General features: G+C 67.9%; 2 protein-coding genes across 4 annotated transcripts in view; one reads left to right on the forward strand and one right to left on the reverse strand.

Moving 5' to 3' along the window:
- Window positions 1–802: 802 nt before the first annotated feature.
- ASPG (asparaginase) overlaps window positions 803–23,496 on the reverse strand; it is a 29,200-nt gene continuing 6,506 nt past the window's right edge. The window contains exons 4-15 of one of the 2 annotated variants that reach the window (XM_073800003.1): window positions 22,891–23,016; window positions 21,328–21,411; window positions 20,594–20,720; window positions 17,138–17,250; window positions 14,869–15,051; window positions 14,660–14,773; window positions 14,026–14,142; window positions 12,600–12,695; window positions 12,196–12,359; window positions 9,739–9,825; window positions 7,362–7,442; window positions 803–6,834 (exon numbers count right to left, since the gene is read on the reverse strand). In XM_073800003.1, coding sequence (XP_073656104.1) covers window positions 6,726–6,834; window positions 7,362–7,442; window positions 9,739–9,825; window positions 12,196–12,359; window positions 12,600–12,695; window positions 14,026–14,142; window positions 14,660–14,773; window positions 14,869–15,051; window positions 17,138–17,250; window positions 20,594–20,720; window positions 21,328–21,411; window positions 22,891–23,016 — 1,401 coding nt within the window. In that variant the 3' untranslated portion in view covers window positions 803–6,725. Of the gene's footprint in view, window positions 7,443–7,787; window positions 7,888–9,738; window positions 9,826–12,195; window positions 12,360–12,599; window positions 12,696–14,025; window positions 14,143–14,659; window positions 14,774–14,868; window positions 15,052–17,137; window positions 17,251–20,593; window positions 20,721–21,327; window positions 21,412–22,890; window positions 23,017–23,496 lie in introns of both variants that reach the window. The other variant, XM_033850551.2, reaches the window with a different exon arrangement.
- On the forward strand, window positions 2,722–12,199 carry LOC141277916 (uncharacterized). 2 transcript variants are annotated; one of them, XR_012329815.1, is made up of 5 exons: window positions 2,722–3,085; window positions 6,764–6,812; window positions 7,604–7,829; window positions 9,353–9,471; window positions 9,631–12,199. XR_012329815.1 is itself a non-coding variant. In XM_073800002.1 (4 exons), the coding sequence occupies exons 1-4, from the start codon at window positions 2,722–2,724 to the stop codon at window positions 9,413–9,415; spliced, it is 702 nt and encodes a 233-aa protein (XP_073656103.1). In that variant the 3' UTR covers window positions 9,416–12,199. The 2 variants fall into 2 exon arrangements, 1 of the variants encoding a protein (XP_073656103.1); XM_073800002.1 differs by having other exon boundaries at window positions 9,353–12,199.

The following is a 23,496-nucleotide window of genomic DNA, read 5'->3' on the forward strand; positions in this document are numbered from 1 at the left end:
CTTGTCACAGAAAGCCCCAGGGACCGAGGGGGCGTGGGCTGAGACCCCACCCCATTGCTACCTGGGCTCTTCCCCCATCAGCCCTCCCCCACGAGGTATTACCGTCCCTGCGATAAGCTCTAGCTCTGCCCACATCAGCGCTCTGGGAGCGGCCCTGCAGCGAGCCCCGCGAGATGGGCACTACCAGCCCCGCTACCAGAGGAAGCAATGGGCTCTCTGAGAGGAGGGAATTGCCACGATCACTTGCTTATGGGCGGCAAGGCTTGTAACCACGACTGACTCTCAGTCTGTGCCAGGATGGGGGAGGGGGGTGGGTACGGCCGAGGAGGGTCCTCCATCACTTCAGCCCCTAAGCCCTCCAACCTTGCCCCTCCCGGTGACCAGAGCCCAGCCAGGCTGGGCACGGTAGCAGCCAGCCGGGCGCCAGTATGGGGTGAGGTTGGAAGCAGGTGGAGCCACCTGAAGTTGGGGCCCCGGGACCAAGCCCTCTCCCCAGCCCGGCTCTTCAAGGCAGCAGCTCAAAACAGAAGGGGGGAGGGGCCCAGGGGCCTGGGTCAGGGAGGCGGGAGAAGGTTTCAGGAGGTGTCCCCTCCCCAACTAAGAGAAAGCTGGTGGCAGGGGCTAGGGGCTTGCTGGGAGACCACGGGGCCAGAGGCAAGGCAGAGGCTGGCAGCCAGGCCAGGTCGGGACCTGGCCACCCCCCTACACAACTGTCCTCATTTTTCTTCCTCTGGGGCTGGAAGGAAGAAGAGACCACGACGAGGCCCGGGGGAGAAAGGACAGCCAGCCCGGGACACGATGATGCTTTAGAACATATGTTTATTTTCATCAGTCTGTAATGTATATATTCACATCGTACAAAATGATTCTAGACCACAGACTAGGCAACACCCCATGACCCCTCACCTGGACCCCAGCAGGGGAGCCCCTGCCTCTGGGCTGCTGGGGGCACAGCAGGCGGGGCAGGAAGAACACTGTCGAATGAAGCTGCCACTGGCGGTCAGGAGACAGCGTCAGCATGCTTGCTGAGACCCTCTGGACCCCTCAGAGCACCGTGGACCCGGCCTGGCCCTGCTGTGCTCCCGAGAGGCGGCTGCAGTAGAGTTTACTGAGCAAAAGCGGAAGGTGCTGGCTGGAAGGTGGACCCTCATGCCGAGTACACGACCCCCTCCCCCAGGCAGCCAGAGGGCCCACAGCCGGGGCTGGGGCCACATCCTTCTGCGTGCGGCCAGCTCTCTCCCTCCGCGCCACGCCTCCTGTCCTCACATCCACCCTGTAGGGGCCTGGCATCCGCCCTCCCACCCCGCGAACCACCACCACCACACTCACGAGCTGGTGACTGGCCTAAAGCCATCCAGCGGGTCCGCGCGCCTCCGGTGGGCCTCAAACCCAGGCCTGTCCGACCCGCCATCCAGGCTGCCCTTCGGCTCCCCTACTCCCGGGGCCAAGGAGGCAGGGACCTTCCCTCCCCAGAGGGTGGCGCCACACCCGCGGGCCAGGCAGGCTCCCGAGCAGGTCAGTCTCATCCTCCGGGAGGGACGCCTCGCCCTGGCGGGAGGTGGGAATGGGGTGACACTTTGCTGAGCCCCCCCTGGGGCCAGCCCCTCCCAGAGATACGCGGGCTCCCGCGGCTCCCACGGGACCTATCGGGCGCGTGCTCCCAGGACGCACTGCAGAGGGGACGCCCTGGCCAAGGCGGTCCGACCCACCGAGTCCGCGGGCCTGTTCCCCTACCTGGGGCGTGGTCTCCCAACTTCCTCCCCCCCACACGTTTCTGTCCCTGGGGGTCCTTCATTCATTCCACACGCTGTCACTGGGCGCCTGCAATCGCCCCGCACGGGCCCCCTTCGAAGCGAAGGCTCCAGCTCTCCCCAGCGAGCCCGAGCCCACGACCCACTCCCGCCCCGGAGGGCGCGGCCGCCGCGTCACCAGGACCGGGAGGCCGAGGGCTAGGAGAGCTCCTTCACCCCGCGCGGCCACCGCCAGGGCCCGGCTGGGAAGCCGACGGAGTTTTAAGTGTCGGAGGGGTGGGGGGGTGCTCGGGCTACAGGGGGACAGCAGTGGCTTCTCCGCGCAGGCAGCACGCCAGGAGCGTGGGCCCGGCGCGCCCAAACGCCAGCCCTTCCCAGCGCTTCCCAGCCCTTCCCAGCGCTTCCCAGCCCTTCCCAGCGCTTCCCAGCCCTTCCCAGCGCTTGCCAGGGCTTCCCAGCCCTTCCCAGCGCTTCCCAGCCCTTCCCAGCGCTTCCCAGCGCTCGGCGCCATCACGCCCCGCCGCCTCCCGCTGCGCTCGGCCCCAGGCCCGGCCTCGGGGTCTGCCGGGCGAGGTGCAGAGGGCCTGGGCCGGCCTAGGGTGCGCGGCGCAGGGTCCGAGGGCTCCTTCCAGGCGCCCCCGCCCCTGGCCCTGCTCCCGGGCCGCGCGTGGGCCGCTCCATTGCTGTCGCTTCGTGCAGGCCCGCCGGGTCTAGTGGTCCTAAACATTTCACAATTGCGCTACAGAACTGTTGAACTGTTAAGAACCACTGAACCCAGCGCGCGATCCGCGTCCGCCGCGCTGTGGAGAGAAGAGCCCCGCCGCCCGGGACCCCGGCCGCGCGCCCCGACTCCCGGACACGCAGGGGGAGCGCGGCAGCCGGACCCAGCCCCGACCGACCGACCGCGCCCGACGAGCCCCCGCGAGCCCAGCCGTCCCGGCGGCGCGTCCCCTCTGCCCACGGCCCCGCGATGCCCGGCGGTGCGTCCGTGCGGCGGCGGCCAGTGCCGCGGCGCCTTTTAAGCGGGTGGCCGCCCTCCCCCGCCGCCGGAATGCGCCCGGGCCGCGCCGGCCCGACCGGTTTTTCCGGGCGGGGCGGCTCCCGGGCCGGCAGGTCGCGCGGCCGGTCGTCCGCGGCCCCGGTACCTGCTCGGCGCGCCCACGCGGGGGTGGCCCTGACTCACCGGCCTCCCGGCCCCGCCCGGCCCGCTGCCCCCGGCGCCCCTGGGTTCCACGCTCCGGGCCCGGGGACCATACCCGCACCGTCCCGCCAGGGACCCGGGGCGCCCGGGCTCACTGCGGGGAGGTGGGGACGGCAGCCGAGTTGGTGCCCAGGTGAGGACCGGAGCCGGCAGAAGCCCGGGACCCGGGTACCGCCCATGGGTGGCGGGAGGGCCGGCTGGACACGCCCATCCGTGTCCCTTCTCACTTCAAAGGGAACTTCGTGGGAGAGGGGAGGAAGGGAACAAATGGAAAGTGAAACTAGAGGGAGGGTGAGGACGCGCCGGCAGGTTTCTGGTTCTCAGACCCTGTCTCCTCCCAGAGGGTAAGGAGGGCAGCCCGGACCCCTCCTCAGAGCCCACGCTGGAAGCCCCATCCTGCGCCCACACTCCCCACCCTGGGCGGCAGGGGAGCCAGGGCACAACATTCCTGTCCCCGTCCCCTCCACGCCCGGCAGAGCCCTGGGCCGGCACCCCGCAGCCCCGTGCACCCCGGCCTGCCCACTTTAGTCACCTGGACATGTTGGGGCAGCGGAGCTGCCCACTGGGGGCTAATGGCAGAGTCCAAGCTTAAGAAAGAGAAAATTTGGAGGGAGGTGACCCCTAAAGTCCTCGGCCCAAACCCTGAGCCACTGGTGCGGCCCGGGGGTGGGGGGGGGCGGCGGGTGGTCACCATCGTTTGGCCAAGTCCAGGGTGGCCACACAAGGCCGCGCCACCAGCTGCACCCCCGTGTCCCCTGGGCTCGGGAGCCCAGGCTGGTCCCAGGTCGGGGTGCAGCCACCGAGGTGTGACGGACCCTCTAGACCTCGTCACACACGCTGTGTGTGGTGTACCTGCACCAGCACCCAGTAACGTGAGTAGCAAAGGTTTCATCGTTTCCATTTGCAGTTGGGGAAACTGAGGCTCAGAGAGAGGCAGTGACTTCTCAGAGGTCACACGGCGCTCCATGGTGGAGCTGGGACTCCACACCCCACATCTCTGCTGAGTCCACAGGCCTGAGTGGCAGTGTGTGTGGGCAGGAACTGGGGGGAGGGGGCACAGAGGTGTGTAACCAAGACAATGAGCTTGGGAGCTCCTGCCCCCCACACACACACGCACACCCCGTCACTGCATGGGCGGAAAGACCCCACCTCTCCTGTCCCCTGTTCTCGGCCCTGGTGCAGCCCAGTCCGGGGCAGACCTCTCCCTCCACACTGCCACTGTCGCCGGCACCAGAGGGGACTGGTAAGAGTGGAGAGGAAGAGGTGACCAGTACCAGTGCCTGGGGCCCCCACTCGCAGCAGGAGGTATTGAGGTGTGACCTGTAGCTGGGGTGAGGGCGGCCCTGACTGAGAAATCTAAGGACGGAAGACACTGGGTAAACGTGGATAACGGCATAAATGAGAGATGTTTCCCAGCGATAACCCTGGGATCCCAGTGACAGGAGATGGGCAGGTGGGAGCCGGAGCGCCACCCCAAGTGAAATCACCGGGTGCGAGCCACGCAGCTCCGGCCCCTCCGAGACCCCGAGGGGGTCTGGGCGCCTTGCATGTGTACCCCGCCCTCGCCGAGCTCGCCTCACTCCCGCATTTCCCACCAGCCCGGCGACCTCTCCCGGTGGCACTGCCTTCAAGAGGTGAGGGGGCCGGTGCAGTGCCAGGCGGGCTGGTAGCCCAGCTCTGCCACGTGCCCACCTGGGACCCTGAGCACAGGCCGGGGCCTTAGTTTCTTCAGCTGTAAAGTGGGAAGGAAGATGGGCTGGTGCCCATTCGGGGGCGTCGCGGGATGGAAACTAGCTCCCGGCAGGTGACCCTTCAACTTTGTTATTCGCAGGGCTACCCCCCCTTGCGCGGCGCTGGGCAAGGAGGGCGGCCCCTTACTCCCCTGCTGCGACTTGGCCACTCTCTGAGGAATGGCCCTGGGGAACTTTCCAGACAGATGTCTGAGACTTTCCAGAGCTTCCTGGGACACCTGCCCAGTCCAGGAGCCGCTCATTGTGGGGCTCTGCATCCCCCAAGTGTGGGGAGGGGCCTGAGAAGTGGGGGCCTGGAGGGGAGCTCCCCGCATCCGCCCCGCTGGCAGAAGCCTCTCCCCTGCCCTCGATGACCCACTTGGGGAAAAGCCAGTGCAGCGAGTGCTCTCGCCCTGGGACACCGGGTTCCAGTGGGCACTCCTCCACTGGCCGGCTTTCTGGGAGGGAGGGCCCACGTGGGGTAACTTGAGGCACCGCAGCTCTCACGATCTGGGCTCCGCGGGGCCTGGGAGACGCGCTGAGTGTGGCGTGGCCGTGAGCACAGGCTCTGCCCCATCCGGTCCCCCGTCCCTTGGCAGCAGAGCTAAAGGGGATGGCTGTGTCTGATGAGCTGCTGTGTGCCGGGCGCCACGGAGGACGTGGGGATGGGTACCGGTCGTGGGATGCGGAAGGTGCTCTCCAATTGTCCAGGCATTTGTCCAATGGTCCTGCCGCCCTCTGGCCTTCTGAGGGTCCCAGCCCACCGGCAACTGCAGGGGCTCCCGGCTCTGGAGCCCCAGGGCCCCTCTTCCCCCCAGGCTCCAGCTCACTGGGCTGTCGTCAGGGTATGGGGCCCCACCACGCTCGTGTGGTGTCACCTGTTTGTGCAAGACCCAGGCACACCCGTGTCTGGGCAAGATCTGGAAGGCTGCCAGCCCGGGCCTGGGAACCGGGCTGAGAAGCCTGGGGGTGCGGGCGGAGCCGCCCCCGGCCCAGCGCCTCTGGGAGAAGCTGCATGGTGGGTGCAAGGGAGAGCTCTTTAGGGTCACCTTTGCCCTCATGCTGGGCCCAGCGGCTTCCTGAGCCCCCAGCTCAGGGGCCAGACGGACAGATTGAAGGCAGTCCTTACGGGGGCAGTTAGAGAGGGGCCAAGGTGGTGGGGGACCTGGAGCGGGGAGGCTCCTCACGCCCAGCAGGGCCGGGGGCGGGGTGGGGGTGGGAGGCCTCAGGCCAGCCCAGGCCCAAGATCATGCCCTTGTCGCCCCACCGGACTGCTTCCGGTGCTTCCGGTTCAGGCCGTGGGTCCAAACACCTGATTTCAGCCCCAGCGGGGGCCTCTGGTAAGGCACTGACACTGGCCTCAGAGAGCCACACCCACCGGGCCCGGGCCTGCCCTGCCCATCCCACACCTGCACACAGCAGGGCGCTCCCACCCACCCAGGCTCCCCAGGATGGGCCTGGCTCATAAGAGGCAGCAGGTCTCGTGCTACCAGCAGATCAGGGGCTGCAATGAACGGGGCCAAGGGGCCGGCACACCGCAGAGGCCCCTGTGAAGAACGGATGAGGGGCACCGGGAGAGGTAGAGAGATGGTCTCCATGAGGAGAGTTCAGCAGAAGCAGATGTGGGTGGGGGCTGCCTGGAGGAGGTGACCCCAAGCTTCAAGAGGAGGTCTGGGAGGAGAGGAGATGGGGCAGAGGTTGTCTGGGGAGGGAAGAGCCTGCCCACCCCGCCCAGGGGCCCACACTCACACTCACTCCTGGTGCCTTGGGAAGGATTGGCGGACCGTCCCTCACCCCCAGGGTGCTGAAGACACGCCCTTTGACCCACAGCCTGGGGCCTGACACCCCACACACACACCCACGGTCCTGGGACCCAGACAGACCCACTGGAGCCGGGCTTTGGAGATCTCGGCAGGGAACGGCCCTCCGAGAGATTTTATTGCCACTCGACCCAACAAAGACCTTTAGGCTGCATTGTGCAAACAGGATGGGGAGCAGCTCCAGCAGCGAGGAGGGGGCAGGGGAAGGGGGCGCACAGCACAGTCAGAGCCACAGGGGTGGGTCTGCTGTCATCCTTCCAGCAGGTCTCAACAGGAAAGAATGGCTTACGCTGCAGCAGGACAGCTTCAGGTTAGACACCAGGCAGCACTTCCTGACAATGGGAGGTCTCTAGAGGAGTGGAGGCCCAGGTACTGTATGGGGCCAGAGCAGACAGACAAGCCCGGGCACCTGTCAGTGGGAAGCAGCCTTTCACAGGGGAGGGACCCAAGGACCTGAGCAAACCCAACCAGCCTGGAGGGTTTTCCGGAAGGCCAGCTGATGGGGTGGGGGTGGGGAGTCAGCTGGAACCTGGCCCACCCAGCCCAGTGGGTGCTGGTCCTGCTGGGGTGGGGCAGGGCGGGCAGGCCCCCTCCAGGCTCGGGGAGCTTCTTGACCACGGCTGGGGCCTCCAGTAACACGGCAGGGTGCGCCATGGGGCAGGGTGCACTATGGGGCGGCTTGACAGGACGGAAGCAGGGGGTCTGGGGTTGGCCCTCCCTCCAGGCAGTTTGCAGCTTCCCACAGAGGGTGCGCCCCACCCACAGGAGGGGCCCTGCAGGCCCCACTGACTTAGACCGGCTCTGTCCCCAGGACACAGTCCCCACCAGGTCCAACCCCACAGGGGGGTGGGGGACTTACTGGGCCCAGGGCCTGGTCACCAACCCCACCCTGAAGGCTCTGCAGAAGGGCCACCACTTCCAGGTTCCCAGCTGCCTCTGCCTGCAGGGTGGGTGAGGGGGAACGCGGGAGGGGCTGCCTCAGGGACTCGGACCAGCAACCTGGCCCTGAACCCCGCCTCCCACCCCCAGTGGCCCACCAGGCTGCCCTCCCACCCACGCACCAAGGACCCCATGACTCCTCCGTTGCCCTTGTCCCCACAGGTCTCGGCCCTGGGAGGGAACCTGGGACAGGAAAAGGGACAGCCCTCCCACCCCTGTGGTTCCCGCACATGAAGTGCATCCACCCGGAGAGCAGGAGTTGGGCATTTGGGAAGCGGGAGCCAACGGAGCTGTCAGGGAGGCCTTCCTGGACGAGGTGGCCTCAGAGGGCACTGGCGGCACTCACGACATGCAGGGCGCTGCGCCCATCATAGCCCGGCTGCCTCAGGTCGGCCCCTGCCTGCCACCATGCCCGCAGGCCTTCACAGTCTGCCCTGGATGCCAGCCTGGGAGGGGGAGTGGAGGACGGGGAGCCGTCAGAGACCACCGGGCACATGTCCATCTGCCCACCGGCACTTTTGCAAAGCCAGCCCCCAGCAGCTGACCCAGCAGTGCCCGAGCCCTGGGGCGGGAGCGCAGGAGTCGCTGCAGGCCAGCTGACGGCCTGGAGTCTGGTTTCACCCAGCAGGGGTGACTGGGACTCAGGTCAAGGGTGCACACACGAAGGCACACGCGTGAGGATGCACGCACGTGCACACCACACACACCCCACCGGCTGAGTGCCGCCCGCCAGTTTCATATTTCACAACACAGCTCTCCCTGGCGGGGCCCACAGAGGCAGGCCGCGTGGGGGGGTCCTGGTAGGAGGGGGCCTGGGCCTGCCTGCCCTAGGGAGGTGGCGGGGGACTCACAGCGCACCTCCTGGGCCCTCGTGGGGTCGTCTGCATCCTCCCTTTGCTCTCACCCTGGGACCAGGCAGGGAAGGGGTCCAAGCCAGGTGTGCTGGCCAGGACTGCCGGGCGGAAGGGCCATCCCCCAACGGGGCCCTAGGGACTCCCTCTGGGTCAAGAAACGGCAGCAGCAGCCCCCAAAGCGGCGCTGGGTCATCCCTGAGGTGAATCACGCTGACGCTGAGGGCGCCACCACCCACCCCGCCCCCAGATCTGCCTGCAGGCCTCTCGTGCTGGTTCCCACACACGCTCACCTCCTGGAAGAGCTGGCCAAGGGCCCCCCACAAGTCCAGCCAAGCGGCTCAGGTCGGATGACCCACTCCCGTGGGAGCTGCTGTCACCTCCCCCCTCTGCCTGTTGCCCCATCTGTCAACGGAGCCGTCGAGGCCCACCTGGGGTGCAGCTCTGAACCAAGTCACCCCAGAAGTCCCTTCAGAGCCAAGACCCTCCCCGCCTGGGCCCCGCCACCATCCCGCACATCTGAGACCCCCCCAGCCCCGCCCGCCTTAGCCCTGTCAGTGCTGAGAAGAGGCAGGTCAGCCAGCAGGATTCGTCCCCCCAGGGACGCTGCACTCCAGGGAGGGAGGGGCTGAGGCCAGTGGGCTCTCTCCACCCCACTGTGTCTAGGACGGGGGCCTCCAAGGCTCGGGGGTGGGGGGATGCTGGCCGGTGGGGACGAGGGGGCCAGAGCTTCAGGTCCTCTTCCTGGAGAGCAGGCAGCCACCCCTCCTCACACCACAGCAGCCACGGTCTAAGACACCGCCCTTGTCACCCAGCCCACGCCTGGGGGCTCTGACTTCCAAGGCGCTTCCGGCCCCCAGCCTGCCCCCCCCTCGGCCCCTCCCTTCCTAGAGGCCTCAGACCTGCCCAGGGCAGCCCGGGCTGGACACAGGAGGGGCTGGTGGGCAGGGCGGGGTGGGGGGGAGCCACGGGGAGGGTCCCGGGGACGGAGGAAGGAGCGGAGGCTGGCAGCCCTGGGCCTGCCCCCGCCCAGCCTACCACCACCCCTCCCGGGTCTCAGCCTCCCCAGGTCTGCCTGGTGGCCACTCAGAGCGGCTGGGGTCAGAGTCCTGCTGGCAGCTGACAGCCGAACGCCGACCAGGGCAGGGTAGCTGCTGGGCCTTGGTGTCCTCCCCACGGGTGAGAGCTGCCGACTGCCCTGCCCCCACCCCGTGCCCCCAACCTCCCCAAACGCAGCCCAGGCACCCTCCCGGCCGACCCCTCCACGGCCCTCCTCTACCCACACACACGCACGCACACTCTCACACGCACCCCCTTGCTGGACTGCTCCCTCTCTAGGAACAGACGCCACCCTCAAGTGCTCCAAGGGCCCAGCGGGTGCACGATGGGCTCTCTCCCCTCTGAAGCCCGCGTCCCAGGAAGCACAGGTATGCCTGCGACCCTCACCTGCAGAGCTCTGTCCCCGAGTCCTCCAGTTCCTGGGGGGACAGGCAGGCCCCAGCCGCCCGCAGCAGCCCAATGACACCCTGATGCCTGCCGTGAGAAACAGCGTGGTGACCGCCTGCCCGCCGCAGCCTCTGCGAGGCGCCAGCAGGGCCTTGTCCTGTGCCCAAGACCAGGAACCCACCCTCCCCCGACTAGGGCCACCCCACCTCGGTCCCCAGCACCCAGACCCACGCCGGAGGGCGGTCAGTCAGCCCCAGCTGTGCAGCACCTCCGTCCGCAGCACCCCCGCCAGAGGCCCCGAGGCCCCGCTCTGGGCACCTCCGGAAGGCCCACCCTGGAGGAGTCTCCCTGCCGAGCTCACACCCGCCAGGGCCGAGTCTGGGAAAACGGAATCCCTTGGGCCAGTAGTCTGCCCTTGGGGATGGGGTGGGCATGAGACATTGACGGAAGAACGTGGGCGTCAGGCTGGCCCGGAGCGGGGCCCAGAGGCCTGTGGGTGTCAAGGCACCGGCTCCGAGCCCAGGAACAGAGAGCACAGAGCCCCGAGGCTGCCCCTTCCCCAGTTTGGGGGTGTACCATCAACTGCATGGTCACCCCGCTTTTAGGGAGCTGGGGAGGAGAGTGGGGCCCCCCCACCCCCCCGGAGCCCTCCAGGGTGAGGCCAGCCCCTCCAGGGCACAGCAGGGCCCGCTGGGGGGTGAGCCGGGAGACCGGTTCGGGAGGCGAGGGAGCTGCCGTGACAGCCAGCTGGGGACGAGCGGGTGGGACCAGGACGGGGTGAGCTCACCATGCTGCCACCCACACCCAAGTGTGAGCCGCAGAGTCCCCAGCCAGATCACCCGGCCTGGGCGCCACGGGCACACCCCACGTGCAGCCCTCCCCCTCGGTCCCCGACCTGTTCTGAGAACCCTCTGATGCTCCCAGGAGGCTGGGAGGGAGGGGCTACCCTGCTGCCCACTGCCCCAAGGGTGAGGCGCCCTGGCCCAGGGCTGAGCTGAGCAGTCTGGTGGCCTGGGCTCTCCATAAGACTCATGAGACCCCCAGAAATGACCCAGGGTCCCGCAGGCCGAGAGCCCCTGGGGAGGGCCCGGGCCTGTGGCAGACGCTGAACCGAGACCAGCTCTGCATTCGGAAACAGCAAGACTACGAGAGATGGAAAGCAAGGCCTGTGACCCCCGTGTCCCAGACACACCCTCACACCCGTGCTCACCAGTACGCTCACACACACACTCTCACACACACACGTATGTGATGGCCCTCCCAGCTGCCGGGCAGGGGACGGGGAAACAGGTGGGAGAGTGGTCCCGCCCCTGCCCCTAGGTCTTCCCAGAAAGTTCCAGGCCTCGGAGCAACGTAAGCCCCTAGAATGCAGGGCCAAGTGGCTACCAGGCCCCACCCGTGCCCATCCGCCGTCAGAGCAGGAGAGGCCTGCCCCTCGGAGAGATGCCAGGCGGGCCTGGGAGGGCAAGGAGACGGCCGCCCCAGCAGAGGACACGGGTACAGGTGTTCACCAGCCCCGATGCCTGCTCCTCCGGCCTCGGCTGGCTGGCTGCCCGCCCGCCAGGCCCAACCCCAAGGGAAGGGGTCAGAGCCTGTGACCCCGGCTCCCGGGTGGTGACCACCAGCTCGTGTGTTTTCCTTCACGTCGATCCTCACACAACCCGCCCTGCAAGGTGCCGCCGCCCCAGCCTGCAGTGCGCGTCACAGGTGAGCACACAGGGCGGCCCCTCCAGGGGGCCCCAGCCTCTGGCCTTTGCTGCAGGGCAGGGGGCCTCTGCTCCTCCTCGAAGGAACCAGACGTCAGGTGCCCACAGCGACTGCCCAGGGCCCTCGGGCCTCAGCAAGAGCTCAGCTCTGCAACTCTCCACTTGGGTGGGGGCCCCCCAAAAAACCCAGGCTGGGGCCCTGCCCTAAAAAGCCAGGGTTTGTTGGATGGGGCCAGCTTGGGGGACCCCCCACTAGCATGCATGCTGAGCCTGCCCCCTTGGGGACCTGTGCTCACCCAGCCCAACGTCTGGCACTATGTCACCCGCTCTGTACCTGCTCCATCCCAGTGCTGGGTTGGGGGTTTCTCCCCTTGCCCCACCCCCAGCCCCTCAGGTGGAGGACGGAGGGAACACACATGAGACCCCTTGTGCTCTGTAAGCGTTTTCCTTTTCTAGAAATTCCGTGCCAGGGTCTTGCCGGGCCTGCCTGGCTCAGCTTGGTGGTCACCTCCAGGAAGCCCTCCCTGACCACCCTGCCCAGAGTCAGTCCTCCCAGTCTGTAGGGCCCAGCTGGAGGTGGGCGAGGCTCCGGGAAGCAGGCGTCCTTGGTCCCACCTGGCTGTGCCTGGGGGTGCTGTGTGACCACAGGCACACCGAAGGCCCCCTCTGAGGCATTCCTGTCCAGGCCCTGCCCCGCACGGCACCCCTGCCCGCACATCCGCCACAGCGCCCCCCCCCCCCAGCCCAGTACCTGCCCCTCACGGCCAGCAGCAGCGGGCTGAGGCCATCCCTGTCCCGTGCGTTCACGTCCAGCCCTCTCTGCAGCAGCATGGTGACCACCCCAGCCTGGCCCCCTCGGGCGGCCGAGTGCAGCGGAGTTTGACCACCAAAGTCCTCCAGGCTCAGGTCACTGCCCTGGGGCGGTGCAAGGGATCACCACCCACTGAGGGGAGGCCGGACAGGGCCGGGTAGGCCACAGGGAAGGGACAGGGTCGGGGTGCACCCAGGGGGGCCTGACACAGCCACGTGCCCCCCTCGGCTGCGGGGAGGTGAGCAAGCCCCGGGACAGGCAGTCCTGCCCACATCTGGGCAGCGCCCCACCCCCCGGGGCCTGGTGCAGGTGGAGCTGGTCCCCGAGGGCGGGCAGGGTCTCACCAGCTCCGCAAGCACCTGCAGGGCCTCCAGGTCGCCGGCGTGGGCCGCGGCGCAGGCCAGGCTGGGTACCAGGGCATCTCGCACGTCCTCAGCCTCCTGGGGTGAGGGGCGCCGCAGCACCTTGGGACCCCTGCCACTTCCTGGGGTCCTCACCACCCCCAGGAGTGGGCAGGGCCAGGAGCAGGGAAACAGGTGGGCAGAGGTGGGGCGCAGGGCCCGTGGGAACCCTGCTGGTCCACACACCGCGCCGGCAGTGAGTCCCAGGATGGGGTCCAGCGCCCCCTCAAGTCTCGACATGGTAAAAGGAAGGGGCTAGGCACCACATCCGAGGCCTACTCGGGACCCCCAGCCCTGGGAGCAAAGTCCAGGCAGGACACAGGCCACCACCTGGCTCTGTCCCATCAGCTGTGTGACCGGGGCCTGCCACCCGCCCGCTGAGACCCACGTCCTCGCCTGCCTCTCCTGCGGGCCAGGAGGCAGGGGTAACTCATAGGGCACCTGCCTGGGGGAGGGTGGGAAGGGGTGCCTGGCCCTCCCAGCAGGAAGGGACACTTGGACCCCGTGCTGGGGTCGCCTAACAGCTCCCCAAGGCTCCAGACGGCTGGGGGTCCCATCAGAGGCCCCCGTAGGCATCCCCGCGCCAGGCACCATGGCGGGGCCTGAGATCTGGAGTCATTAAGGCCCGAGGCATCCACTGTGACGACAGGCCGCACACGTCTGGCTGCTGCCCATCCCTGGCAAACAGGTTAAGTTCCTGCCACTCTCCACTCTCCCACCCTCACTCTGCAGAGGGGAAACTGAGGCACGTGGTGTGACCCGGGTCAGCAACGGGACACAGTGCCCGTCTCCTGCCAGGCGCACCAGGTCTGGACACTTCTCCCAGAGGCCAGTGCTGGGGGTGGTGGTAAGGTGGGGCACCAGGAGGCCCCAGTCACCCCCGTGAGCCTGGCCCAGCTTAAATCTCAGATCCCAGGCCCTAAAGCAAGTCCTCGGTCCCTTCCTGGGCCTGGGCACCCTGGCTGAGAAGGGGAAGGAGCTCCAAGCCTGGCCCCTCTTCCCAGGGAGACCCCAGAGCAGACACCTCTCTCCCGCCAGCAGCAGGACGGACGGAGCGCCCATGCTGCCTGAGAGCGCCCCCCTCACGAGGCGGCCCTGCACCAGGGCCAGCAGGCCCGGCCCGGCTGCCCACCGGGTGAGCGGCCACGTTCTGAGCACCGTGTGCACGCTGCAAGGGCCCCTCTCGACTGCCCGGCCCCTTCCCACACGCTGGCCCACGAGTCCCTGCAAACCCTCCCCACTGTGGCCCCGAGCCCAGAACCAGTTCGTGCCTGGTGGTTTTCTGCTCCTGGCACCAAAATGCCAGGGGGCGGGAGCCCATCCCTCAGGGACCCACCGCCCAGACCCCCTCGCCCACGCTGGACAGTACCTGGCTCAGACTGAGGAGCTGGGCGACCCCGCGGCCCAGCGTGCTGTCCCGCAGAGAGGGCCGGAGCTCGTCCGTGGCGGGCAGCGTCATCTCCCCGCGCAGGTCCCTGGCCAGCAGCTGCCGGGGCGGGGGGGGGCGCACGGAGACCCGGGCCAGCTCCATCAGGGCCCGGGCCCAGCAGCCCAGACAGACCTCGCAGGCCAGGCACCCCAGACCCCGGGAGAGGGCTGCCCAGGGCCTGAAACTCCTCCCTCGGGCTCCATGCCTGAGGCCGGAGCCTAACCCCAGGCAGATCCCCACACCAGGCCAGCCCCACCCTCCAGCCCTCCAGCTCAGGGTCTCCCCGGGCCCCTGTGGCCTCTGCCCAGCCCCAGGGCCCAGGGACAGCCGTGTCTGAGGCCAGCCTGAAAAGCAAGAGGGAGGGGATACCCTGGGACAGTTTGGGGATCCTTAGCCCAAGCCAGACCTGGGGCTCCTCAAGGGGAGGACAGGCAGTGCCCGGGCTTGGGGTTGGCAACCGATCGGGGGAGCCCCCCCGTCCTCGCCCCCCTTCCAGACCCAGGCACACATCCCCCGGACTGGGCCCCGCCGCCCACCAGTGCAGGCCCAGGTCCCCGGCCGGAGGGGCACGCACCTCCTTCCTGCCATCCAGGCTCAGGCCCGGCAGGCCAAGCACATACGACAGCTTGGCCAGGGCCGCCTCCGATGTCATGTCGGAGCCTGAGATGGTGCCGGCTCCCGCCAGGGCCTGCAGGAACGGAGGCACCGGCGGACGACGGGGCACGGGGTCAAGCCGGACTTGCCCCTGCCCTCCCTCCCAAGGCCTCGGTGTCCCCGCCCCACCGTGCCAGCACCGTAGTCCGAGGTGACGGCGCCCTGAAGGCAGTGGGTGCAGTTGACGATGACTAGGCCTCGCTCAGCTGCCTCCCGCAGCTCCTGGAGCAGGTCGGGCTTGGTGGGCCCGTTTCCCGATCCGAAGGTTTCCAGGACCACGCCCTTTAGGGGGGGCTGCAGGAAGACCCGGACCTGCGGGGGCCGGGAGGCAAGGGTGAGGGGCCTGGCTTCCTGCTCCAGCAATGGGACCAACAGGCTGGCCCTGCACCCTCAGTGCCCGCCACGCTCCCCAACACATCCCCCCAAAGGGAACCTTGTCCCCTTCTAAGTGTTAAGGCCACAAACACCGTGGAAATGGGTCAGAGGTCACAAGGAGCCAGCTGGAGATGAGAAAGGCCATCAGAGGTCTCACGGAGCGAAGGGCCCCCATCCCAGCTGGGCCACCACACCGCCCCTCCCGGCCCCTGGCCCCTCCATCCGGTCCAAAGCTCTGCCCCGTCTGACACACAACAGGTGATGCTCCCAGCAAGCCAGTGTGTGGGGAAAGGGCCCTGCAGCTAAACACACACACATGCAGGGTTCTGCTTAAGCCAGGGTGCTGTCCGCACGTCCCACGAGGCTGCAAGGCTCCACTCGGAAGACAGAGGACGGGGGCTTCCCTGGTGGCGCAGTGGTTAAGAGTTCACCTGCCAGTGCAGGGAACACAGGTTCGAGCCCCGGTCCGGGAAGATCCAACATGCTGTGGAGCAACTAAGCCCGTGAGCCACAACTACTGAGCCTGCGCTCTAGAACCCGCACGCCAGAACTACTAAGCCCGCAGTGCCACAACTACTGAAGCCCACACTCCTAGAACCCATGCTCTGCAACAAGAGAAGCCACCGCAATGAGAAGCCCACACACCGCAACGAAGAGCAGCCCCCGCTCGCCACAACTAGAGAAAGCCCGCGTGCAGCAACGAAGACCCAACACAGCCAAAAATAAATTAATTAATTAAAAAAAAAAAAAAAGAAGAGGACGGGGTCTGAGGTTTACCTCAAACAAGGATGGTCCCCTCAGAGGCCACCCTGCGGGGACACCTGTTGCCCCGCTCAGCCGTGCCCTGTGTCAGCACAGAGGCCCCAGGGCTGAGCACTGTCTGTCCCTGAACCTGCTACACAGGGGGAGCCCAGAGGCCAAGCTGCTGGCCTGTGCAGCAGGCGTCCAGCCCTCTGGCTGTGCCCCACTCAGAGCCTTTCAGAACTGCCATTGGCTCCCTCTGCTTCTCCAGGTAGAGGCCAAAGGTGAAAGCAGACCTGTTGCTGGCAGATACCCGGGAACGGGGAGACTGGAGACCAGGACCCGCTGCCGCTGGAGCCTAGGTCACCAGCAGCAGGCCCTGCCCCGACAGCCCGGAAGTCCCCGTCGAGCGAAGCCCTGGGGGTCCCGTCCCCCCGCCTGAGCTCAGCGCAGCGTATGGCTCTGCACTCCCCCAGCTACGGCACGTTCTACAAAGACTTCACAGGCCGGCATGCGTTCCCAGAAGGAGCCTGTGCAGCTAAGCCCCACTTAGGATGGCAGCCTCGTGCAGTGGCCTCTGGCTACTACACGACGTGAGACCCGTGCGTGGGATCCGGCCACCAGCCCCCGGGACGACCCTCATCTTCGAGGGCAGCCCTCACTGGAGCACGCCTCCAGCAAACCCCGTCTGTCCCCAGCGCCCTGGGAGGGGAGCAGCTCCAGTTCACAGACTGTGGCCCAGAGGTTAAAGGCAGCCCGATGCCAGGCCACCCCAGCTACAGCGACACACCTGGGAAGCCACGTGTGTCGGGTGGAAGAGGGGGCCGCAGTGCCCCGCCAGTCACAGCACTGAAGCAAGCGTGTTCTGAGCCCCTGCAGCCCCGCACTCAGTGCCAGAGACGCCCAGAGGCGCTTCTACCCGAGACCCCTCCATCCAACTGGCAGCCCAGCGTCTGGGCCTGACTCACTGGGCAGGACGGAGGCAGGCGCCGTGTCCGCCCCAGGAACAGCTGGTGGCCAAGGGGTGGGGACCCCTTGGGGTCCCCCAGCAGGGACCACCAGAGCGGCCACAAGAAAGAGCAGAGTCCAGGGCCACACCCCCTCAGCCTCAGAGGAGCCCTCGGAACCCGTGCTGTGACGCCCGCAGGGACAAGCCCAGGTCACAAGTAAGGTGAACGGGCTGAGAAGGCAGCGGAGGGGCTGCAGGTCCCAGTGACACGACGGTGGGGAGGGGAGGGGGTACAGGAGGCAGGCACCGCGGGGGCTGGGCCGGGGTCCCTACCAGCGTGGCGGGGATCCCGGGGTAGAGACGCAGCAGGCCCACGTCGCGCTCCATGCCGCCGTGCACCACCAGCCGGCCCTGCCCACGGACCTTCCGCACCAGCTCCCGGTTGACTGCGAGGACAGAGGGACCGAATGCACACCTTCCGGCCACCTGCAGGCCACGGCCCCGGCCCAGCCTCCCCGGACCCCCCGGCCTCTGTCTGGTGCCTCCGGAGTCCCGTCCCCTGCCCCCTCTCCCAGCTCGCTCAGGCGAGGGGCGCAGCTCCAGCCTGAGCCAGCCCCCGTGGCGGGCGTGGGGTCCAGGGGGCGAAGAGGACCCTGCAGGGACAGAGGCCTCCAGAGCCCAGCAGGCCACGCCAGTGCAGGAGAGGGGAAGGGCAGGTGGAGGAAGGGCCTTCCAGGCAGACGGGGCAGAGCTGGGGGGTCACCAGGAACCTGCAATCCTGGGTCCCAGGAGCGGCCAGGGCGGCGTCCTCTGGCCAGCCAGCCTCACGAGCCCCTTACTGGGCACCGCCCTGGCCCACGGCCCAGCAAGTCAGTGAGTGAATGAATGACTGAGCCTTCTGGATCCCTAACCTTTGGGGAAAGGAAACCTCCATCTCATTCACCCCAAAGTCTCAGAGGCCTAACGTGAGCCCAGCCTGCTCTCCACGCCCAGGGCGGCTCCTGAGCCCCGTGGAGCGTGAAGGGGGCAGTTCCGTGGGGCCAGTGCCTGCCGTGCCGAGAACTGCCCAGACGATCAGCCTCTCCATGGGTCTAAAGGCTGCTGCTCTGCAGGGACCAAAGGCCTCCCAGGCCTTCTGCTCCAGCCATGGGCAGGGGGCAGGCGTCTGGGCGGCAGGCCTGGCCTTCGACCCTCAGGAGCCCGGCGCTGAGCCCAGGGTCAGGGTCCCGTTCTCTCGGCCCCTCGCACATGGCAGCCTCGAGCAGGCAGAGGCCCCATTGTCCAGCCCAGGGAAACTGAGGCCCAGGGAGGGAAAGGGCCTTGCCCAAGGCTGCCCAGAGTCAGGTGCGGAGCCCGGAGGGGAATGTGGGCTCCAGGGCCCCCGCCCAGGGCTCCTCACCAGCCCGGTCCCGTGGAGGGGGTGCAAGCCTGCGGGCCTCCTGCTGTTCCCACCAGAGCAGTTCTCATACGATAATAAACTGAGGAACGTTCCAGACACGTGCTGCCCTTTCGCGGGGAGCTGGGAGGGTGGGAGACGCGGGGGCTCTGGGGCATGGGCTTGGGAGGAGGGCAGCCGCAGCATCCGTCAGCAGCGAGAGGCGTCCTTCAATTTCGGGCCCCGGCCCCAGCTGGGCGAGCAGATAAGACGGCGGCGGGTGGGAGCGAGGCCACCAGCCAGGAGTTATGGCTGCAGAGGGGGGTTTACGGAGACAGAGCAGGCCCACGCCGCCCCGCCCAGCCAGCCCATCCCCCTCAGAGTCCATGGGACCCCAAGTCCTTCCACCTGGGCCTACTGGACACCAGGGGACCGCTGTCCCCATGCGCAGAGGGGCCGAGAGGAGGGAAGGTGGTGTGAGGACCACCGTCCCTGCTCGGCCCTAACACTGCCACCGCAGGGCCACACAGCAGAGCCCACGTGCACAGGGGACACTGGGTTCCACGTCCCCTTCAGCTGCTGGGACCCCGCTGGCCCGAGCCTGTCGGCCTGACTCCCCCTCCCTGGGGCCACGGCTTCTGCACAGCGAGAACCTGGGGCTCCTGGAGGCCCGGTGTGACCGCACGTGCCTCACCCACTCAGGGAAGGGCAGTGCCAGCACCCACCCCCCACCCCCCACCGTGCACCCCTCCTTGCCCGGCACAGCTCCCCCACCGAGCCCCGAGCCCCTCGTCAGTGACAGCCTCACAGAGGGGAGGGAAAACGCAACAAAAAGCAGTGAGAGGGCGCCGGCCGCCCCAGTGCTGGTAGCAGCCCCCAGCCCCCGCCTCCCCAGGGGCCCCGCCGGGCACACGCCTGGCAGAGGCTGGTGTTTCTCAGCACCTGGTGCCGGGACCAGCCCGGGACCCTCACACACCACACGGGCACCCTGGCTGGGGGGACACAATCCTCCTGGGATCATGGGCTTGGGGGTCCAAGGGCGGCCTCTCCTCTCGGGGCCAGCCTCAGCCCCGCGCCCGGCCAGCCGTCCAGCCCAGCCCGCACCAGTGTGCCCTGCACCTCAAGGCCGGCGCGGGCTTGGCGTGGCACAGGTAGGGGCCTGGGGATCCAGGGTGAACTCCGCACCTGCCAGTGGGCTGTGTCCTGGGAGCTCCCTCTGAGCCCCAGAGAAGGTGTGACTCAGCCCCCACGGGGGAGGGAGGCCTGCACAGCGGCCGCCCCCTCCTTCCCGCCCACTCCTCCTTCCTCGGCTGGCTGGCACCGGGGCAGGAGGGGCTGAGCGCCACTGCCCACCACAGCAAGGAAGCGATCCATCTGCCAGTACCAGCACATGGGCCACCTCCTCCAGGAAGCCTTCCTGACTCTGGCCCCGAGAACCCGGGCGTGCTATACACACCTTAGATGCACCAACCTTTCTGGGCCTTACCAACCCCCAGGCTGCTCCAGCAAGCAGGGTGGGTGGGCAGGGGGAGGGAAATGCAGAATGAAGCCCCCAGAATGAAGTCAGGGCTCGGGGCCGCAGTGCCTCCCTGCATGGTCCTTCCCTCCTCCTGCTGTAGCCCCACAACCACCTGGCAGAGGTCCTGCCCGCCACCACGCCTGGATGCCCACGTCTCGAAGGCACAGGAGGAGACACGGTGGGGGGGGCAAGGGGGCAACATGTAGACGGCAGGGACCAGGCGGACAGCAAGGCCACCGGAGCGAAGCCGTCACGCCGCCTCGCGGAGGGGCTGGCCATGCCCACGGCCGGAGGGGGGGCGGGGGACCCCGGAGACACCCAGGAGAGCGGACATCCTGGGTGGAGAGAGTCTCCACGGCCATGAGGGCGGCTGAGTCGGGTGAGGCCTGAGCACCAACCCCGCGGCGCTCGCCGAGGACTCGGCTGGAGACGGCTCCTCACCAGGGCCGGCGTCGGGGGTCCCCTGGGGGGAGGGCTCAGGGTCCACCACCCACGGGAGGCGTCGGGCAACCCCAGGACGGGGGCTGGGCGGCCTGAAACACCCCTGAAAGTCCCCAGGACGAGGTCGCACTACCAGAACCACGTCCCCGGGAGGCCGAGGCGAGTGGCAGAGCCACTGACCGTCACTGAGGGACTCCTGGGCCTGAGGCCACGTGGCCGAGGGAAGGCACACGAGGCTGATCGCCCAAACTTGGCCCCTCCCGGGATGGCCCCCCGGCTCCGAGCAGGGGTTACCTGCTGGGGCCTCCCCACTCTGAGCAGCGCCCCCCGGCCCCCGGCTTCTCCGCAGCCCAGGGCAGAACCCCGAGCCGTGCACTCCCACCCAGGAGGCCCCGCACAGTCCCCGCAGCAGCTCCCTGCACGCTGTGACACTACGTGACCCCTGCTCACTTACTTGTGACATCAGCGCCCACGGTGGCCAGAGGGGGCAGGTTGGGGGAGCAGAAGGCCGCAAACCTGCGCGTGTCCACCTTGGTCACTCGGTTGCCCCGAAACAGTTGGTTCTGGAAGAACAGGCAGACCTGTGGGGGGCGGGGAGCAGCTCAGCGCCGGGGAGCCCCCACCCTGCTCAGGAGCTGTTCCCGTGGGGCGGGCTGGGCACCTCGGCAGTGAGACAGGCCCTGATGGCGTTCCATGAAGCCCCTCCCCAGGGCGGGCGACCCCCTCCCAGGGCTCCTCTCCCCGTCCCCTGAGATGTGAGGGGGGATCTTGTAAATGCCTCCCTGTGTCACCACGTGACCAGGAAAGATGAAGAGGAAAAAGAGCCCGTTCCAAAACCAGTACGACCTACTGATGGGAACGTGCACACATACATATGCACGTGGTATAAACAAGTATACACCATATCATAGGCATGAGACAAATATACGTAAACCACACATATATGCACATGACCCGGAGAAATCCACCACACTGTCAGCAGCAGATGTCTCGGGGGGTGAGAGGCAGCGACAGTTTCCTGCCGCCTTCTCTATTTTCCCATTTTCTCTACGGTGTACTTCACGTTCAAGGGGAGAGACAGATCTTTAAACCCTTCCAGACACGCCCCCGTGTGTCCCCCTGAGCACCACACCCCGAGTCCCGGGCCTGGGTTCCCAGGAGCCGCAGGAAGGAGGCAGGAGGAGGTACCTCGGGGATCACGTACTGGCCAGCCAGCAGCAGGGCACCCAGCAGGTTCTCACGGCCATCGTTCCACAGGGCGTGGATGGGCACCTGGAGGAGAGGCCACGGAGAGGAGAGGGGCTGAGGCGCTGGCAGCGTAGGAGGGAGCCAGTGCGGAGCCCGGGCAGGGGTCCAGGAGAGGGGGCATGCAGGCTCGGGTCGGTGGGGACCGCTGCTCAGGGAGCTGCACCTGCTGGCCATGCCAGTCTGGCCCGCACCCCAGCGCCCTCTGCTCCCCGCAGGCCCCAGTGCCCGCTGCCGGAGGCCGGCCAGATGGGCTCCTGCCCAGGGACCCGCCACTGCCCAGCCCAGCTCCCTGGCCCCGGGGCACAGAGGCCCTGCTCCCTCACTGCCCCGGCCAGTTCTGGACCGGGTGGCCAAGGGCTGACCGTGGGTGGACGCGATGGCCAGAAGCCTCACGCAGGACCTCCGAGCACCAGGTCCCAGGCCTGCTCCCGCGTCTACGTGAGGGCCAGTGCCCCCGGGGCTGACTCTGACCCGTACCCAGATCCCCACCACTCCTGCCCAGGAAGGCAACAAAGGGGTGTGCAGACGGGCCGGCTGGGCAGGGGTGGGCCCAGGGCCTCCAGAGGACGAGCCCTGGCCTGGGGCCACAGTCCTGGGTCCTCAGAAGGGGTGTGGCAGGGGGCCAGCAGCCCCGCGCCTGGAGCCTCAGTCTCCCCTGCGTTATAACAGGGACGCTTCGTCAGGCCCGGCGCGGGGGTTAGAAGAGCACGAGCGCGATCCTTCCCCGGGGCCGGCAGTGCTCAAAACCCTCCCTTCATCCCTTGGGAGAGGCCTGATGGCGACCTACACCCAGGGGCTCAGGAGGGTCTGGGAAGGGCCAGGGTCAGCCTGCACCCCATCCCTCCACTCGAGCTCCGAGTGGGACGTGCTCGGCAGCAATGGGGTGTCTGCAGTGAGGCCCTGGGCCTCCCCTGAGTGGGGCCGCCCCACTGTGACACCCGCGGGGACCATGGACAGAGCAGGGCAGGCAGCCAGGTCAGCACGTGGCAACGGGGTTTCCCGACCTCTGACCCCGGGGAAGGCTCTCCAGGGCCTTGGGGAGGGCTGGCCCCGTGGCGCCACCGCAGGCAGCCTCTGACGGGGGTCCAGGCTTCCCCCACCACCCCCCTTCAAATCCAGCAGTTTTCTAGAATATTCCACCTGTTGGTTTTGGGGGTTGTGCTGGGTCAGGGTGAGAGAGGAGGGGGTAGCATGCGCCCAGGTGCCCAGGGATGGCATCGGTGGGAACCACAGTGGGAAGAGGATGACAGTGACAGAAGGAGGGCAGCTGGACAAGGCGGGCAGCAGGCTGTGGACCCACCCACAGGGTGGCAGGGCTGGCACCAGGCAGGACCAGGGCACTGACCAGCGCTGGCCGGCTCAGGCAGAGCAGGAACCAGCTCGGGGAGCTGCCGGACCGAGCAAGGAGCCCGGGGACCCACCTGGGCCCCCAGCAGCGCTGAACTGCCCTGTGGCCTCAGGAAGGCCCGGACCTGGTGCCCACTGGGCAGCCCGGGTTCTTACCTGGGCACCAGTGAGGATGACGGTTTTCTGCAGGTTTTCCAGCATGAAGGAGAGCACGGAGGCGGCGAAGGCCATGGTGTCGGTGCCATGGATGACCACAAAGCCATGGTACTGCCCGTAGTGTCTCTGCAGGAGGGGCGGCGAGCTCAGGCAGGCCTGGCCTTCGGGGCCACCAGGAAAAGGAAGGTAAGGGCCCCACATACAGCTGGAGGGACCCGGGGAGGTGCCAGTGGGACCCGGGTCACCGCTGGCCGGGGAAGCGCGCTGGAAATGGAGCTTCTGCCTGGAGTCCCGGCGCCCGTGCTCTCCTCGCGCCCAGAACAGCCTCCTCCCGTCCCCTCGGGCCTCCCCGTGACACCCCTAACCCACGAGAGAACTCAGGTCGGGGTCTCTGAACACTCTTATCTGAGGATGGGAAGGTCTGCCCCGTGCAGTGCCCAGTCTGGGCTCCCGAGCACACTGGTCAGCTCGGTGCTCCTGGAGGGCCCCTTGCACACTGGTCAGCTCGGTGCCATGGAGGGCCCCTTGCTCAGTGACCACTGCCCCTGGGGCAGCAGGGGCTGAGGGGTGAGCAAGCCCGCCAGCCTCTCGGTCCAGTGGGAGGGC

Source organism: Tursiops truncatus, chromosome 2, assembly GCF_011762595.2.
Source record: "Tursiops truncatus isolate mTurTru1 chromosome 2, mTurTru1.mat.Y, whole genome shotgun sequence".
Classification (NCBI taxonomy): domain Eukaryota; kingdom Metazoa; phylum Chordata; class Mammalia; order Artiodactyla; family Delphinidae; genus Tursiops; species Tursiops truncatus.

Coding starts and splice junctions, on each gene's coding strand:
- LOC141277916 (XM_073800002.1), top strand. CDS start 2,722: ATGCCCGGCGGTGCGTCCGTGCGGCGGCGGCCAGTGCCGCGGCGCCTT. Junction 3,086..6,763: donor GCAGCCGAGTTGGTGCCCAG/GTGAGGACCGGA, acceptor TCATCCTTCCAG/CAGGTCTCAACAGGAAAGAA. Junction 6,813..7,603: donor CTGCAGCAGGACAGCTTCAG/GTTAGACACCAG, acceptor TTGTCCCCACAG/GTCTCGGCCCTGGGAGGGAA.